We start from the raw sequence: 18,463 nt of genomic DNA on the forward strand, positions 1-18,463 counted from the left end.
TAAAAAACGTAACCAAGTACGCTGATCTCTGTAAAGCACTGACACAGTTAATCGGTCCAAACTGCTTTACATGCAAAGCCCGAGCAACTGATTTAATTATACAGGCGAAAACAGTTGACGGCTACAGACAAATAATCCACTACCTCAGGGAGAAAAAAGCAGAATTTCATACCTACCAACTTGAACAGGAGAAAGCATATCGGGTAGTAATAAGGTATCTGCATCAAAGCACACCTCCCGATTTAATAAAAGAGGAACTAGCGGAACATGGGCATATTGCCCGCAGTATCACTCCAGTTATTCATCCTGTTACAAAGCAAACATTACCACTTTTTTTCGTTGACCTCGAGCCAAATATTAATAACAAGGATATTTTTGACCTAGAATTACTTTGCTACACGAGAATAACAGTTGAGGAACCTCACAAACAGCGGCTTATTGTGCAATGTAAACGTTGCCAAGAATATGGTCACACCAAAAGTTACTGCCAGCATCGACCAAGGTGCGTCAAGTGCGCTGGCGAGCACTTCACTCAAGAATGTGGCAAGCTCACCATAGAACGTCCTAAATGCGCTCTTTGTGATGGAGAACATCCTGCGAACTATAAAGGATGCATAGTCCACCGGGAACTTCAACGCTCAAGAAGAAGACCGCCAGTTTACGACCATCCCTCAGCCCTCAACAGAGTAGCTGCGTCTGTTCAGCAACCTGCTGCTTCGGCCTCATCAGGGAACCTCCCACGGAACAACATTTCAGCCACCGTCAACGATTGTTCATCTTATGCCCGAGTGGTCGCGGGTCCGCCGCCGCCTCAGCAGTCAGCCTCTCCTTCCGACATTACCACTTTGCTAAATTCTTTCCTTTCTGACTTCAAATCGCTCCTTACTCCTCTCGTCACTCTTCTCACGACCGTTGTCAACACCTTACTTCCCCGTCTCGCTCCTTAATGCCTCTAACTCAGTTCTCTCTTACTATATTATTATGGAATGCAAACGGACTAACTAACCACAGACAAGAGCTGGACATCCTCCTACACGACAGACGGATAGACATTGCCCTTATAACAGAGACCCACTTCACTGAGAAAACACGCTTCTACATCAATGGCTACCAAACCTACAGAACTGACCATCCTGATGGTACTGCACATGGCGGTTCTGCTATTCTCATAAAAAATTCATTATCTCACTTTCCCATTCCATACAATGCCTCAAACTACATACAACCTACTGTGATCTCTCTCCAAAGTGAACCCTTCCACTACAACATTGCTTCAGTGTACTGTCCACCTAATCACACAATCCTTCAAAACCAATTTCTATCCTTCTTCCAGTCTCTGGGTCCCAGGTTCATAAGCGGTGGGGACTACAACGCGAAGCATCCTCGCTGGGGTAGTCGGGTGGCAAACCCAAGAGGACGCCTACTCTACAATGCACTCTCTCTAACTAGCTTCTCATACATATCACCTTCTCAACCAACTTACTGGCCGACTGCTCCCAATAAACTCCCTGACTTGCTTGACTTTTTCATCTGCTCTAACATCTCATCATTTCATACTCACTCATTCCTTAAATGAACTCTCCTCTGATCATAGTCCAGTCATCCTCACAATAGACATCCACCACAAACTTAGACCACCAAAACCAACGCTAATAAACGGACCTTTAGACTGGGACTTCTTCAGAGACTTACTTGAGAAGAAAATTGACCTCAAAATACCTCTCAAAACACCCCAAGAATTAGACAATACCGTTGATCACTTCACTGCCGCCATCCAGCAGAGTATCTGGCAAGCGACGACTAACTGCACCGCTAAACAACCTGCTCGCATACCTTATAACTTACCCCTCTATTTGCGCACACTCATAACTAACAAACGACGAACGAGATCTCTCTGGCAACGTACAAAATACCCATCTCATAAACAACAACTTAATCACCTGACAAACCAACTTAAAAAAGAACTCCGCAAATACTACAACAAACAATACACCGAATATACCAAATCTCTGACTACTGAAGACAACTCCCTTTGGGCTGCCACTAGACGTATTCTAAAATTTCAACCTACCTCCTCTCCTCTTCGTACTACTGACGGTTCCTGGGCTAAATGTGACTCGGAAAAAGCTGAACTATTTGCAACGCACCTTTCAACTGTCTTCATTCCGCATCCTGACGTTCTCAACTCACAACATACTCAAGACGTTATTAGGGACTTAGACATACCTTTACCTCTTTCTATGCCTCCAAAACCGTTCACACCCTCCCAAGTCAAGCAAGTCATTATTAATCTCAATAAAAAAAAGAGCCCTGGTTACGATCTAATTACTGCCAACATCCTACTCCAACTACCCAAAAAAGCAATAGTCTTCCTCACTACCATTTACAACTCTATTCTCAGAACTACTTACTACCCTATACTCTGGAAATTTTCTACAGTTCGAATGATACCCAAGTCCAACAAACCGACTCAACTACCTTCTTCCTATCGACCGATAAGCCTACTGCCTCTCTTGGGCAAAATATTCGAAAGACTTCTGTTACCACGCCTCTACGAAATTACAGAATCTCTCGAAATTATACCGGACCATCAGTTTGGTTTCAGAAGCTGCCACTCGACGATCCAGCAGGCCCATCGTGTTGTAGACACCATCGCTTCTTCACTCGAGCGAAAACAGTACTGCGCTGGAGTATTCCTCGATGTTTCGCAAGCCTTTGACCGAGTCTGGCACGAAGGTCTACTGTGGAAACTAAAACGCATCCTTCCTAGCACTTATTACCTCATACTCAGCTCTTACCTCTCTGACAGATTCTTTCAAGTTCTTCAAGGCACTACTCACTCTTCCATCTATCCCGTCCTTGCTGGTGTGCCACAGGGAAGTGTCTTAGCTCCTCTTCTTTACACAATCTACACTGCCGACTTACCTTCTAACCTTAATACCTCTATTTACACCTTCGCTGACGACACTGCCATTCTCTCCACACACTCTGACCCTATCCTCGCAGTACGCTCACTACAGTCCCACCTTCACTCAATAGAACCTTGGTTAGAAAACTGGCGTATAAAAATTAACCCAACTAAATCTAAATACATAGTCTTCACACTCAAACTTCAAACTCCGCCACCTGTCTTCTTACATCACACACCTATCCCACCAGCCGACCATGTGCGGTACCTTGGAATGTACCTAGACAAGAGACTTACCTGGAACCCCCATACGAGACTTAAACGTACCGAATTAAACAAACGATACAAACTTCTAGCCAGGCTACTCGACAAACGCTCAAAACTCTCACTACAGAACAAACGACGACTCTATACAGCCCTTCTCACACCAATATGGACTTACGGACTCGAACTTTACGGTACAGCCAAAAAATCCAACCTCAAAAGACTACAAACACTGCAATCCAAAATTCTCCGCCGCATACTAGACGCTCCATTCTACGTAAGCAACCACACTATACATACAGATCTCCAAATTCCACTTATCTCCGAACTTGCCAAAATTCGATACAAAAATTTTCACCAAAAACTCTCACTGCATCCCAACCCTTTAGCTGCAAACCTGTCTACAACTACGCTACCCTCCAATCCTCGAAGACGGCTGAGGCGCCGTTGGCCCCGTGACCAACTGGGTGACTAACGGCGGCCATCAATGGATGACCGTCATTCACGTCTGCCACGCTATTCACATACATTCATCGCATTTACCTATTGTACCTGTAGGTACAGGTGTAAATTTCATTAAAAGGATAATAAAAAAAAATAAACTTAACTCTACTTAAGCGTCACAATTACACACAGTCTTTCAATCCTTTTACACAATTTGTCTTTATATCTAAATCTATGTACACAAATCTAGATCCCTATCCCACTTCTGAAATTTGTTGTCTCCTTCATTCTGGGAACAAAAGGAAAACGCAAGAAAGATCGAACGACAACCTTTATTACACACACAGTAAAATCAAAACACAAAAAAATACACAATATATAATATCCTTTTAACATTCTCCGCCATATTACACACAGTAAGTCCCTCGTACACACTCTCTCAAACAGTGTTGCCACAATGGTAACACCTCCTCTCTAATCTTCATTATAAGCGACATGAACCTTAGCTTATTCTCATTACAGACATATCCTTTACTTTGCATCTTGTAAACATAGACTTTGTAAATTTTATAAAATTTTGAATCAGCTCTTTTACATAATAATTCATTTTGAAAATCTACTTTTATTAAATCTAACAATTTGTGTACTGAGTCAGAACCTTGGTATATGTTATGTTATTGGCGTTACAATTATAAATATTTATTACATAATTCTGACAACTCTTTAAACCAAAATCGATTTTTATTTATCACATACTCAGCTAAACGCTTTTTAAGACAAGGCTGTGAATTTAATACTTTACAAACATAATTGATATGTAATCGCAGTGTATAACAAAAAAGAGGTGTTCTATCAGTCTCGACATAAACAATATAATCTGGGCAGTGTTTGGGCAAAGAGAACAATCATTTCAAAAAAAATTTTTGCACTTTCTCTACTTCATTATGGTAACAATAGTTCCACACTTGGGCTGAGTAACAGATAATAGCTCTACTTACTGATTCAAACAACTTATATTTTGCTGACAACGGTATGTTGTCATTTCTAATAAAACTATTCCATGTTGAGCTAATACCGAACTTAGCAGGGGTTGACTTTTCCTGAAAATGTTTTACAAACGACCGACGCGGAGTTAATATGATACCCAAATATTTATGCTGCGAAACTATATCTATAACTTCACCATTGTACCACCAACGCTCCTTTCGCACCCTCCTTCCACCCTTTCCAAAAATAATGATTTTTGATTTGTTTAAGTTCACGAAATAGATATTATAAATTAAGAGATGTTGCTTTAGCAATGTCAAAAATTGGGAAAATAAGAACATTATCTCATACAGCAATATTTCAGTGAATTTGACCAATTTTCTTCTAACATCGAAGATACTGAACATTCAGTAATCCATAAATAACTACGTGGGTAAACTATCCATAAATATGGGGGTTTTATGGGGGGTAAATATGGGAGTTTTACTGACCGCTATATGTACAATAAATATAGTCAGCCACTACAAAGTACAGTTTCAATTTTAGAGATAAACATATCTTCCCGAGAACTCTCCATGAAACAACTTTTTTAAAGATCTCAAATCAAATGCAGTCGTTTACGATACATTAAAAAACACAGAACAATTCTGTACAGGTGAAATGCCACAAAGATGGATAAACTGATTCCTTCAAATTATGAACTTTAATAACATTTTAGGTACTAAACCAGAGAACATTCAAAAAAATCCATTTTCCTGGGATATTTGTTCACACTGAGATGCTTTCGTAGTTAATGTAAAGAAAAAGAAAAAAAATTCAGTAGAAGCGTCCTCACTAAAAGAGGTAACATAAAATCTGTTGCAACCACTCGCCAACAAATATAAGCTTGGGGTTTTTACAAAACTCAAGTCCCAGCCAACTTCTTACAGAAGCGAAATATGTTGCCTGTATGTATGAAAATGGCATTGGCTTTCGCCGTAGAGCCAAAGTAAAAGAATGAATTGCCAAAGGTACATATCGTCTCAAGTGCAGTTGGAATAGAAACATAACAGCGCCTAAAGTAAATGTCGGTCCGAGGGTCACCCCGGTAGTGTTCATATCGTCTCCGTATTAGTTGTCTTTTTAATGTGTTAAATTGTGAGTTTAAGCTTTAAAAATAGTATCAAACTGTAGAGAAAAGAGTGCTAGTGGTGACTGTTAAGTTATACTTAGAAAATAGCGAGTTGGTGCTTGGGAAAGTGTAATTATAAAATTATAAATTTATATAACTAAGTACAGTTAGTGCAGGTAAAAAGATATTTGGTGATTTTGGAGTAGTAGGGGTGACTTGCGCAGTGAGTACTAGTAAAGTAGATAAGAATAAGTTATTACTGATTGTTGGTTAAATCATAATATATCAAAACAACAATATTACTGCTAACAAGTTACTGTATCACTTGGTTAAGGTCTAGGTCAATCAGCTGTAACTACCTACTACTTATTAAATAATTATATTTTTAATTTAAAATGGATGAATCAAAACTTATAGAGCTTCTAACAAAATTTAAAGACGAAATTAAACAAGATGTGAACTTAAAATTTAAAGAGATGAGTAATTTGTTGGAAGAGAAGTTCACCCAATTAAAGAAAAGTGTGGAAGTACACGAGAATAAAATTTCTTTTTTGGAACGAGAGTGGAGAAGTAAGAATTTAATATTTATGGTTTGAAAGAATTAAATACATCCAGTTATTTTGCAACAGAATCTTATGTTATGAATTTTATTAAGGACAGTGTTAAAGTGAATATTAAGGAAGAAGAATTAGATTTGGTAAGAAGAATAGGCAAAAAAGATGAGAATAAATGTAGACCTATTTTGCTCAGAGTAACTACATTTAGGAAAAAAATTTTGATACTAAAAAATAAAAAACAACTTAAAGGACAAGACATTTATATTTCTGAAGATTTTTCTTATGAAACTAGAGCTAAAAGAAAGGAATTATTTGAACCAATGGTAGAAGCTCGAAAGGCAGGAAAGATCGCTTATATCAGATATGATAAACTTATCATTAAAGAGCCTTCAGATAAGTTCATCGGTAGTAAGAGAATGTTGGAATCTTCTCCGAAATTTCAGGAAGTAAATAAAAAAGAAAATAAAAGACATAAAACGGAAGTAAAACAGTTAGCTCGCTCATTTAGTACTAGGGATATATCACACTTTTTTAGAGATGGGTCAGATTCGGATGGGAGCACCTCTCAGTCTTCAAAGGGAAATAGGGGTAGGAAAAGAGAAGATTGAAGATTACTGGTAACTGGGTGCACTCGGCAACGGAACAATGGCAGTTTAGTATCAACATATAGCAATAATAAAGCCAAAATCTTCCATCAAGGCTGGTCACCGAGGAAGAGTCAGACCAATTCCTCCTGGACAGATAGACTTAAAATTAATCCTTCGTTAAATAAACACTCACAAAATAATAAAATGAAAAATAATGAATTCGTTTTGGGAACTTTAAACGTCAGGTCATTGATGTCAGAAGATAGAATGATAGAACTCGAAAATGCACTTAATGATTCCGATATAAAGATCCTAGGTCTGTCAGAAGTCAGAAGAAGAGGAGAAAAAATAATAGAAAGGAAAAATAATTACATATTTATGTATTATAATGAAGAGTCTGGATCCAAGGGAGTGGGCTTTTTGGTCCACAACGATTTGAAGAGAAATTTTCAAGAGTTTAATGCAATTTCTAGCCGTATTACATCTATAAAACTAAAATTTAAAAATATATATCTAACTATCTTTCAAATTTACGCACCTACTAGCGTTGCAGAAGATGAGGAATGTGAAGCCTTCTATGAAGCTCTCTTGTTAGAGATATCCAAAATAAAAGTCAACTCGACGAATTTATTGATAGTTATGGGGGATTTCAATAGCCAAATAGGGTTTAGGGAGCCTGAAGAAGAAAATGTCATGGGACCTTATGGCTAAGGTATTCGCAACAAGAGGGGATACAGAATGCTGGAGTTTTGCCAATCGTCGAATTTAAGAATTATGAATACGTTTTTCAAAAAAAGAAGAGGTAAAAAATGGACCTGGGTTTCTCCTAACGAAAATTCTAGAAACGAAATAGATTTTATCACCTCCTCAAATAATTCAATATTCAAGGATGTCGAAGCTATGAGTAAATTTAATTTTCAAACAGATCATAGATTGGTTAAGGCAGTTATTAATATTAATAGGAAGCAACTATTTAAAAGCAGAAAGGTGCCAAAACTTGAACTGATATCAAAAGAAATGTTCTGTGAAATAGTGGAAAATGACATGGTGAATTTAACCTCGCATTTAGAAGATCTCTCAATGCAGGAGTTATATGGCAAGATAGAGGAAAAAATTAAAAATGCAGCTGTTAATTCATCAACTGGTGGCCCAGTTCAGAATGAAGGAAAGATTAGCGAAGGAACGAAAAAATTAATTGAAAAAAGGGAAAAATTAAAAAGAATAAAGAAAAAGTCAAAGAATGAGAAACTTGAATATAATTTATTGTGCAAACAAGTAAAGTATAAAATTCGTAGGGATATTTGTGACTATGAAAATAAAATAGTGGAAAATTTACTAGAAAATGAGATGGCAGTGAGAAAAGCAAGACGTTTTATAGCTCCCGGAAGAACACTAATACCAGCATTAAAAAATGAAGAAAGTAAAAGATGTGGCGATAGGGATAGTATTGTAATGTTAGCAACGAGATTTTATCAAATTCTGTATGATGACCAGCTGGAACATGACAGGAAGAAAGTAAAGGATCTCCCGAAGTCCCAGATCCCACCAGTTTTGGCATCTGAAGTCAATTATATTATAAACTGTTTAAAAAGTGGCAAAGCAACTGGCAGAGATAAAATTTCAAATGATTTAATAAAGTTCTCCAGCGACTCACTGGTACCTATACTGACCAAACTCTTTAATAAAATTATAGCGGAAGAGAAAATACCAAAACAATGGAAATTGTCTGACATCATTTTGTTGTATAAAAAAGGCGACCTCTCAGATATTAATAATTATAGACCTATAAGTTTAACAGCTTCAATTGGGAAGATTTTCGGAAAACTAACTGAATCCCGGATTAAAGGAAGTCTAGAAGGACAGCAGCCAGCAGAACAAGCCGGTTTCAGAAGTGGCTATTCCACGATTGATCATCTTCATACAATAAATCAAATCCTCGAAAAAGCAAAAGAGCATGAGAAGATCATTTACATGGCCTTCATTGATTATAAAAAAGCTTTTGACCTGGTAAAGCATGAGTTTCTTTTTCGAAGTTTGATTAACCAGGGCATTGATAATAATATTGTTGAACTTATAAAAGATTGGTACGAGGGAAGCCAGGCGAGAATTGTAATGGACAAAATTGGACCAGATTTCGCTGTTAGGAGAGGAGTCAAACAAGGCGATCCTTTATCGCCCATATTGTTTAACTGCGCGCTGGAAGAGGTTTTTCGTACTTTGGACTGGGGTAATATAGGAGTGAAAATAAATGGGGTATTTTTGTCAAATCTACGTTTTGCAGATGACGTTGTCCTCTTTTCAGAATCGGAGCAGGAACTTTCAGAGATGATAACATCATTGAATGAGGCAGGTAAAGAGGCTGGTCTTACGATCAATGAAGGAAAAACTGTGCTAATGACAAATAGTAATAACGCTGGTACCATTCTCCTGGAAGGCAAGAGACTGAGGTGGGTCGAAAGCACTGTGTATCTTGGGCAGCTCCTCTCATTTCACAATGGCACCTTAAAAGAAGTAAACCGTCGCATTAGTATAGCTTGGAAGAAATACTGGTCTCTCAAATTTGTTTTTAAAAGTGCTATGAGAACAGAATTGAAGTCCCGAGTTTTTGATTCCTGTATTCTTCCATGCTTGTTGTATGGTGCACAGGTGTGGGCCACGTCGGGAAAAATTCAAAACAGGCTTAAGGTGACTCAGCGCTCAATGGAAAGAAGTATGCTTAATATTACGAGAAAAGACAGAATTAAAAATGAACTTATAAGGGAAAAAACTCGAGTGTCTGATGTGGTGGAAGCGGCGTTGAAGATAAAGTGGAAATGGGCTGGGCATGTGGCAAGGATGAAGGAAGATAGATGGGCGAAGAGAGTAACTGAATGGATTCCTTTGGATAGCATTCGGAGAAAAGGTAGACCGCTCTCGAGATGGAAGGATGCTGTAACGGGACTCTGTGGAACATTGTGGCAAAGAAGTGCCCAAAACAAGAAGGGATGGCAAAATCTAGGAGAGGCCTTTGCCCTCAGATGGGCCTAGTTACCAGATTTCAATTTGTATAGAAAAGTGTATGTGTATAGAAAGGTATATATTTGTATAGAAGTCACATTTTATTTTATTTTATTACGTAATTTTCAATCAAACCTTTTCTTTGTACTTCTTGTATATATTATTTGTATTTTTTCTGGGAACAATAAAGGCTATTATTATTTTTTTATTTTTTTTTTTTTTTTTGGCGCATCAACAGCTGAGGTCATTAGCGCCCGGAGCTTTTTCCAGTGCACTGCCGGCCTCCGGACAGTGTTCTCTCTATTATTATTATTATTATTATTATTATTAAAGTAAATGTCAGGATCGCCTAATGCAGGGTCCAAGAGGCCATTACATCTTTTAAACTTACGAAAAATGTTATTAAAGATAGTTACCAGTAACCAGACAATAATTATTTTCAATATGATAAAAAATCACCTTTATTCGTCTCACAAAAGTTCTTTCTCTTAGTCCACCTCGATTGCACTCTGTTACACTGAACAAGATGATTAAGCTAATCATAGCAGTAACAGATGAAACCACTACCACCTCTAAAATTTTTAACCTATTTTTCTTGATGTACCTGTACAACAGATAAAAATAATAATAATTTAAGGGGAAATCTGCAAGATCTTGCATTTCAGGGTTTGTGCTTTAGAGAAGTGAAATGGTAAAACTTACGCAAAAGAAGATTCCGATTTGAACCCATTTATTTCACGTACACAATTAGCTCTTGAACAATTTTATTATTTTAATAAATTTTAACACAAGAAATGTAGCCACTTGAGTCTATCAATTCCAAGAAAAGGCTCCGATCGGCAACTCAGCTGTTTCTTTACGACACTTCATTCTATTTTGGATAAATTGGACTTTACTACAGGTCAGAGAATACATTTCTCTTAGCTCGCCTATAGCTGCACTGCCTTAACAATCGGGGTTTCTTTCAATACCACTTCTTGCCTCACAAGTGACTCTCACTAATTTCAGTCATAATACAGGGTGTATACGGAGGAGTGGTCGAAACTTCGGGAGGTGATTCAGCAGCTTAAATGCAACAAAAAATATTCTTTTCACATTGGCCCGATTCTCAATAGTGTCCAAGATATTTGCATTTTTAACTTTTCCGTCGATATTCGCGTTTTTCGCCATAAAAACGGCCGTCACTTTTCTATCCTTTATCCTACAACAAATCTGCTTATTCCAAACGAAAGAGCATTAAATTTCCTATAAATTTGCTTGGTACAAAGCCTCAAAACGATTCTTATAACAATGAAATTTTTACTTCAATGTCTAAAAATTTCGTTCTCGATGATTTTTGTTAAAAATTTCAACTGCATTTTCTCTATGGTTAATGAATCAAAGAATCACATAATTTCAGAAAAAGTTGCGTATTTATTGAGCTTCAAAATCATATGGATTTTTTTGGTGTTTAATAAAACCCTACCCCGAACAGAGGGGTGTAAATGCAGAAAACTGGGATTTTGCAAACCGACTTTCCACTACTAATTTACTCAAATGTCAATTTTTGGAGAAGGAACAAAAAGAAAAGTAACCATTTTAGTTTTTAACAATTATTATTTAATAAAACGGAAGTAAAAAATAATGTAGCAGTAAAACGCAGTAGTTGACTACAATTGTTCGTGCAACTTATTTGACTGACATAATAGAGGTTTTTTTTTTATCAAAGTTAGTTAATAATAATTCAAAAATAAAATGGTTATATTCTTTATGTTCCTTCTCCAAAAATTGATTAGTTTTGAATTATTATTAATTAACTTTGATGAAAAAAAAACCTCCATTATGTCGTTAAAATATGTAGCACAAACAATTGTAGTCTAGAAACTAAAAATTTGCTAAAATTCTTTCCCACTTCCTTGTCTGAATAGTTCGAACGATTTTTGTAGCAACTTTAACTAGGCACCTGCCTATTGTACTTTTCCACTTCTGTGTTTTATTGATACTTTATTATTACTTCCGTTTTATAAAATACTAATTGTTCTAAACTAAAATGGTTACTAAAATGGTAAAAATTGATCTTTGAGTAAGTTAGTAATGAAAAGTCAGTTCGCAAAATCCCAGTTTTCTGCTTTTACACCCCTCAGTTCAGGGTAGGGTTTTATTAAAAACCAAAAAAATCCATGTGGTCTTGAAGCTCAATAAATGCACAACTTTTTCTGAAATTATGAGATTCTTTGATTCATTAACCATTGAGAAAATGCAGTTGAAATTTTTAACAAAAATCATCGAGAACGAAATTTTTAGACATTGAAGTAAAAATTTCATTGTTATAAGAATCGTTTTGAGGCTTTGTACCAAGCAAATTTATAGGAAATTTAATGCTCTTTCGTTTGGAATAAGCAGATTTGTTGTAGGATAAAGGATAGAAAAGTGACGGCCGTTTTTATGGCGAAAAACGCGAATATCGACGGAAAAGTTAAAAATGCAAATATCTTGGACACTTGAGAATCGGGCCAAAGTGAATAGAATATTTTTTGTTGTGTTTGAGCTGTTGAATCACCTCCCGAAGTTTCGACCTCTCCTCCGTGTATACCCTGTATACAGGGTGTTCAGCATAAAACTACGGTAACTCCGGGAGGCGATTCTGGGCATCATTTGCAACAAAAAATTCCATATAAACTATGGCTCTCTCTATTCGGCCCCGTTTTATAGATATTTTTAATTTTATGTTTTTTCAAGGTGTTACTACTTTTTAGCAAAAAGTTGTCTATATTTCTCAAACTATTAAAGCTACAGCTATTTTAATAAGTTCATTAGAAAGAAGGTTAAATTTCCTTTTAAATAAGCTAATTTGTATTCCAAAATAATAATATTAAGTATTTTACTTTGTGGCCCAAACATAAGAAATAGCAAGTTTCTAATTTTTTCAAAAAACTTTGACTTCATTTTTCTCAAAAACATTTCATATGAAAAAACCGTGCACTATTCAGGAAAAACATCTAAATACGATCACCTTTCAAACGGTATACAATAATTAGGGTTATGTTAAAAATTGATGCAGAAATCTGTGATTAATTGCAAAAAAGTAGGCCTCAAAACAGCGTCGGCATTATGAAAGGAATTCACCTACCATAAGAATATAACTGATCAGAATCATCAAATCCAGTACGATTTTTTGCAAACGTGTAATTTAATAATTAATTTATTTAAGAACTATATTCAAAAATATAAAATTTACATTATAAATAGTAAAATAAAATAAAAAGAAGAAAAATGAATATGATGTTAAATGAATGTTAGGTACCAATTTCGAAAGAAAGGATTTTCGTTTAACGAGTTTAGATCTGTGTGTTATTCTTTAGTTAATTAAAGAAATATGCCAAATAATGTGAATAAATCATCATTTTGAACTACTCAATAAACTTTTGGAATTAACAGGTTGTAAAGAGCTAATGAATAAGCCGAACACAGGAGGTTGTGGAGAGCTAATGAATAAGCCAAAAACATATTACTCGCTCTGATCCCCAAATTAAATAATAGTGGATGGAATACTTCACCGAACCGCCAGTACACCTCCACGATCGTCTTAGCGTTCGGAACACCCTATCAGGAAAACATCTAGAATACTCCCGCCTAGCTTCTCCACTATTCCCATCTACGAAACCGTAGATGTATAACATATCGTGATATTCAATATTCGAATACGCTGGCATAATGATAGCAAAATGACAACTAAATATCTAATGAAAATGTAGACTTCAAACTATCTTTTCTTCTTCTTGTATTTATTTGTTTTTATAAGCCGTATTAGGATAAAACATATCAGTTTTTAACTTGGAGTTTAGAGCGATAAGTAAGTTCCTTTCATAATGCCGACACTGTTTTGAGGCCTACTTTTTTGCAATTAATCACAGATTTCTGCATCAATTTTTAACATAACCCTAATTATTGTATACCGTTCGAAAGGTGATCGATCGTATGTAAATGTTTTTCCTGAATAGTGCACGGTTTTTTCATATAAAATGTTTTTGAGAAAAATGAAGTCGGAGTTTTTGGAAAAAATTAGAAACTTGCTATTTCTTATGTTTGGGCCACAAAGTAAAATACTTAATATTATTATTTTGGAACACAAATTAGCTTATTTAAAAGGAAATTTAACCTTCTTTCTAATGAACCTATTAAAATAGCTGTAGCTTTAATAGTTTGAGAAATATAGACAACTTTTTGCTAAAAAGTAGTAACACCTTGAAAAAACATAAAATTAAAAATATCTATAAAACGGGGCCGAATAGAGCCATAGTTTATATGGAATTTTTTGTTGCAAATGATGCCCAGAATCGCCTCCCGGAGTTACCGTAGTCTTATGCTGAACACCCTGTATACATATATATTTTTTTTGCCAAGCTTTCGACCTAAGCCATAAGCAGTCAGGACACACCAACCTTACATATAAAAATGTAAAAGAATATTACATTGCCAAAAGCATAAGCCCTGAAGATGACTTAGTAAAATTCTACACTGTAAGATCAAACTTTCGGTCAACCGTTTTTTCTTAGAATTGAAATTCCAACAATAAATTTATTAATTATTCTTACTTAACTGACTTTCTCTTGAAATGGCGTAACTGGAAATTGTACGAAAGATGTACTTTTCAGGGAGACCTTATATTATATTGCTATTTGTCGGGCAAAAGCTCGATATTTCACAGACAACAAATTGCATATAACTAGATTTTATGTTAAGTAAGTACTTCTGACGCCAATAAGAGATTTGCACTTCTAAACAGTTCCAAGCACTTCCCATCAGGCCACCAATAATCCCAATAAGGATGAAAAAAGGGATTTCAAAAAACTGATATTTCATGAATATGTCAGGGTTTTCAATATCAGTCAGAAACAGTAAGTCTTTCTCCAGTATACATCCTGAAAATAAACAACTATTTAATTTTCAATTTGAGGGCAATGGTACACCTAATTTCCATTGATATATATTAAGGAAGATAGCTTGGTTATTCTTTTAACATAAAATTTGAATTTTAAAGTAAGAAATACAATCATTATAAATATTCAATAGGTGATCAGTCCAACAATAAATGAAAATGACACATTAGAGGTACTCCCCAAAAACTCCTCTCGCCAAGAAGTGTCCTTATCAAATTTTTCTGAACAAATGTTTCAAGAAAAGTCATAGAGCTACACATATTCTAATTCCTAATGTTTAATAAAATCCATACCCTCACTGAAATGGCACTTTTGGGAAAGTCTAACCACTCACCCAATCGAATTTTTGGAAATGGCCACGCTAGTAGATTTTTTAAAAAATCCTTTCAATTGCCTTCTTTAAAAACAATTTCTCTCTCGCTCTCTCTCTCTCTCTCTCTGTTTACATGCAGGGAGAAGTCTATCCCTTCATTTCTAATAAAAAAGTTTAGTCTCAACAGATGTATAATGCTACTTTTTACAGCTTGTAAGAAAAAGAACCTAATAAATCCGAAACAAGATTCTCTTAAAGCATTTTCTGATAAATGCTGTATTATTTGTACATAATAAAATGTAGGCTTTCTCCAATTCTCTCGGACTACACCAGTACATACATTTCTCTTTCTAACTTCTATTTATTTATTCCTCCACATTTCTTGGTTCATTTTTAAAATTGAAACCTCTACCTCTACCTACCACTAGTAGGTATTTTTTTTTTTTTTTTTTGTATAAATGTGTACGTCTCTCATTAAATACAGTGTGCACCTCGGTAGAAAGTTAATTAGCGAATAATCCATAAATAATTACCTGGCACGATATCCTTTTGTAAATCTTCACTTTTTTAGGATTTTACGATTTGCTTCAAATTAGAAAGCTGATTCACAATATACTCTTCCCTAAGCTAAATTTTTGTAAATGTACTTGCAAGTTTCGATCCTTCTCAGCTGTTATCTTTAGAAGATAACACTAACCGGGAGCCTGGCAATGCTCCAACATATTTTGATACTTTGAAAAGTGTGATGTGCGTGCTTTTAATTTAAAGAATAAAATAAACTTATCGAAAAATTTCAATAGTCTTGCAATACCTAAGAGAACTATTACTCCCATATAAACCACTCATACCTAATACAAGACTAAACTAAAGATGTTTAAAAAAAATGTGGCGTCAAGGGGATACACCTGACGCAACAATTTCCAACTGATTATAATGAGGATCCAAAACTATTTAATCAAATATTGTATCAAATGAACAAATATGAAATGATTACCTGTTTTTAATACATACAATAAGACTGATACGAGCAAAACATATTAAGTTAAAACAGTTAACTATGATGAGAAATATTCTCAAAAAGCTTCAATAACTGAATGATAAACAATTAATTATCACTCATTTAAAATTATATTCGCAAGAAATATATGTGTAATACAAAAAAATATACATATAATAGGATTTGCTTTGAACATTATTTTCTATAAAATAAACAATCACCTATTGCTATTGCTATTCTAAATCCGGTATTATGGAGCAGAAATATTCTTGACAGCACCAAAACAATGATTTATAATGCCCTAGTACAAAGTGTATTGTTGTATGGTTGCGAGACATGGTCAATTGAGTCGCAAGAACAGAAAAAACTGGTAGCTACCGAAATGGACTTCTGGCGCAAATCTGCGAGAAAATCCCGAAGAGAAAAAGTAACGAATAATAAGATCCGGGAGATTATGAATGTCCAGAAGTCGGTGCTAGAAGTTATCTGTGAGAGACGACTCCAGTGGTTTGGCCATGTTAAAAGGATGGCTCCAGAAAGGTTGTCCCAACAGGTTTTTGATTGGGAACCGGATAGTAGAAGGAGGAGAGGACGCCCGAGACTTACTTGGAGGTCTATAGTCGATATAGACATGACTGGCCATGGTTTGACGGAAAGTGATGCTGAGGATAGAGTTTATTGGAGAAAAAACATATTTGGCGAGAAAAACCTCAATTGTGGGGAAACTCCTTAGAAAAGAAAAGAACAATCACCCCTATTAATTAAGTGTAAACTGAAATGAAAAAGAAGCAAAATAGGTGAGGTAGAGGAGTGAAACAGAGAACGCTCCATCCAAGTACCTTCCACATTAAAAGATAACACTTTATGTCCTCAGAGAGAGTTACTATTCACGGAGAGGAACCCTTGGGTGGTGGTCACTCCTTAGGTAGTCCATTCTTTGGAGGATTTCCAGCCGTTCGCCCGAGCTTCAGCAAAGATAAGTTACTTTTAGCGGAGATATGTGTTAAAGACCTTAAATAAAACGTCCATATTTGGTTCGAGATTAGGGGCGGAAGAGCATACTTTACTATTCACATTTTTAAAACAAACAAAAAGTAGCTACACGAGGGATTCGAACTGGGTATCTCCCACTTTCAAATACCCCTTCATAACCACGATACCAACACCCGCCCCATTAACTACAATAATTCTAACTTCGTATGTTGGTAATACATTGTACTTGATACACGTATTTACAGGTTTCATTCTTTTTATTTTTTCTTGGCCTTTCGGTTAGGTGCAAATTAGCCATCGTTCAGTAGTTTGTCTTCAACCTTATTATTGTACATATTAACAACTTTACTGTATAGTATGATTAATTGAAATAATTTTTATGAATTATAGGACAAAACGTTTCTATGATATATTTATGATTTAATTTTTTATGTCCGCCGTTATTATTTTTCGAGCACCACCAACCAGCAACTCGCGTACCACAGGTTGGGAAACGCTGCTTTACAACAATCGAATACACCAAGCTCTGAAGAAGGATGAAATCCAAAGGTTTACAAAGTACAAGCTTGAGTTTGTAAACTACTTTGGACTGGAAATTATTTTCAAATTGAAACAACCATATAATACTCGTGAGTTAAACAAAACAAAACAGCCTCCTTCTTAACGAGCGCTTAAAAAAACTAAACATTTTGTAATATTTCTTCTCTGGAAAGAAATTTAAAATAGTTTTTTTTTTTTAATAACGCAATACTTCATGTTTAATGATAAGAAAAACAATTGTTTAACCCTCAACTCAGCACTTGGATATCTCAGACTTGAGTGAATTCCTGAACTGATCTATCTATTGGCAGAACAACACATACTAATAAGAAAATGTGCTTAATGTAAATTGCATCTGGCACTGCTTGTTTTGTCAAGCAGAGAATTGTGTGGGTCTATCAGATCTGTATACCAATCGGTACTATTAATTTTTTTTATTTAATTGTACGAGTTGCCACAAAGACGGGAAGACTGATTTGAAGAAGTTTTGGCATTGAATAACAAGCCAACTGATGTAATCCATCAATTTTTATTTTAACGAATAATTTTTTCAAAAAAAAAAAACAAAAAAAAACGTATTCAGGATAATTGTTTTAAGTTTTGTCCAGTCGTCTACTTTACTTTGTGCTGAACACAGGCTTTCTTTTCTTTATTGTTTGTTTTTCAAGCTTATTGACTGAAAGCAAGTGATCTTATACCCTAAATCATGTTTGAAGCGTACCTTAGAGTTAGTATGTTAGGATTTATTTCTTAAAAAAATTGAATAACTAAATATTTTGTGAAATATAGTTTTGAATTTTTTTTTTTTCAAGTTTCCTCTAGAATATCAACAGCTTTATGTGTTCT

At 35.4% G+C, this 18,463-nt stretch overlaps 1 protein-coding gene across 6 annotated transcripts in view; it reads right to left on the reverse strand.

The window, feature by feature from the left end:
• Positions 1–18,463, reverse strand: part of LOC141449349 (H(+)/Cl(-) exchange transporter 7-like) — a 75,199-nt gene that overhangs the window by 33,154 nt on the left and 23,582 nt on the right. For 5 of the 6 annotated variants that reach the window (XM_074118715.1, XM_074118718.1, XM_074118714.1 and 2 more), the window contains 2 exons: positions 14,585–14,756; positions 10,315–10,459 (listed from right to left, as the gene is read on the reverse strand). In XM_074118715.1, coding sequence (XP_073974816.1) covers positions 10,315–10,459; positions 14,585–14,756 — 317 coding nt within the window. Of the gene's footprint in view, positions 1–6,420; positions 9,360–10,314; positions 10,460–14,584; positions 14,757–18,463 lie in introns of those variants that run through there. The other variant, XM_074118717.1, reaches the window with a different exon arrangement.

This window comes from Rhodnius prolixus, unplaced genomic scaffold (assembly GCF_049639745.1).
Source record: "Rhodnius prolixus isolate KJV_2025 unplaced genomic scaffold, Rpr scaffold_2, whole genome shotgun sequence".
Classification (NCBI taxonomy): Eukaryota; Metazoa; Arthropoda; class Insecta; order Hemiptera; family Reduviidae; genus Rhodnius; species Rhodnius prolixus.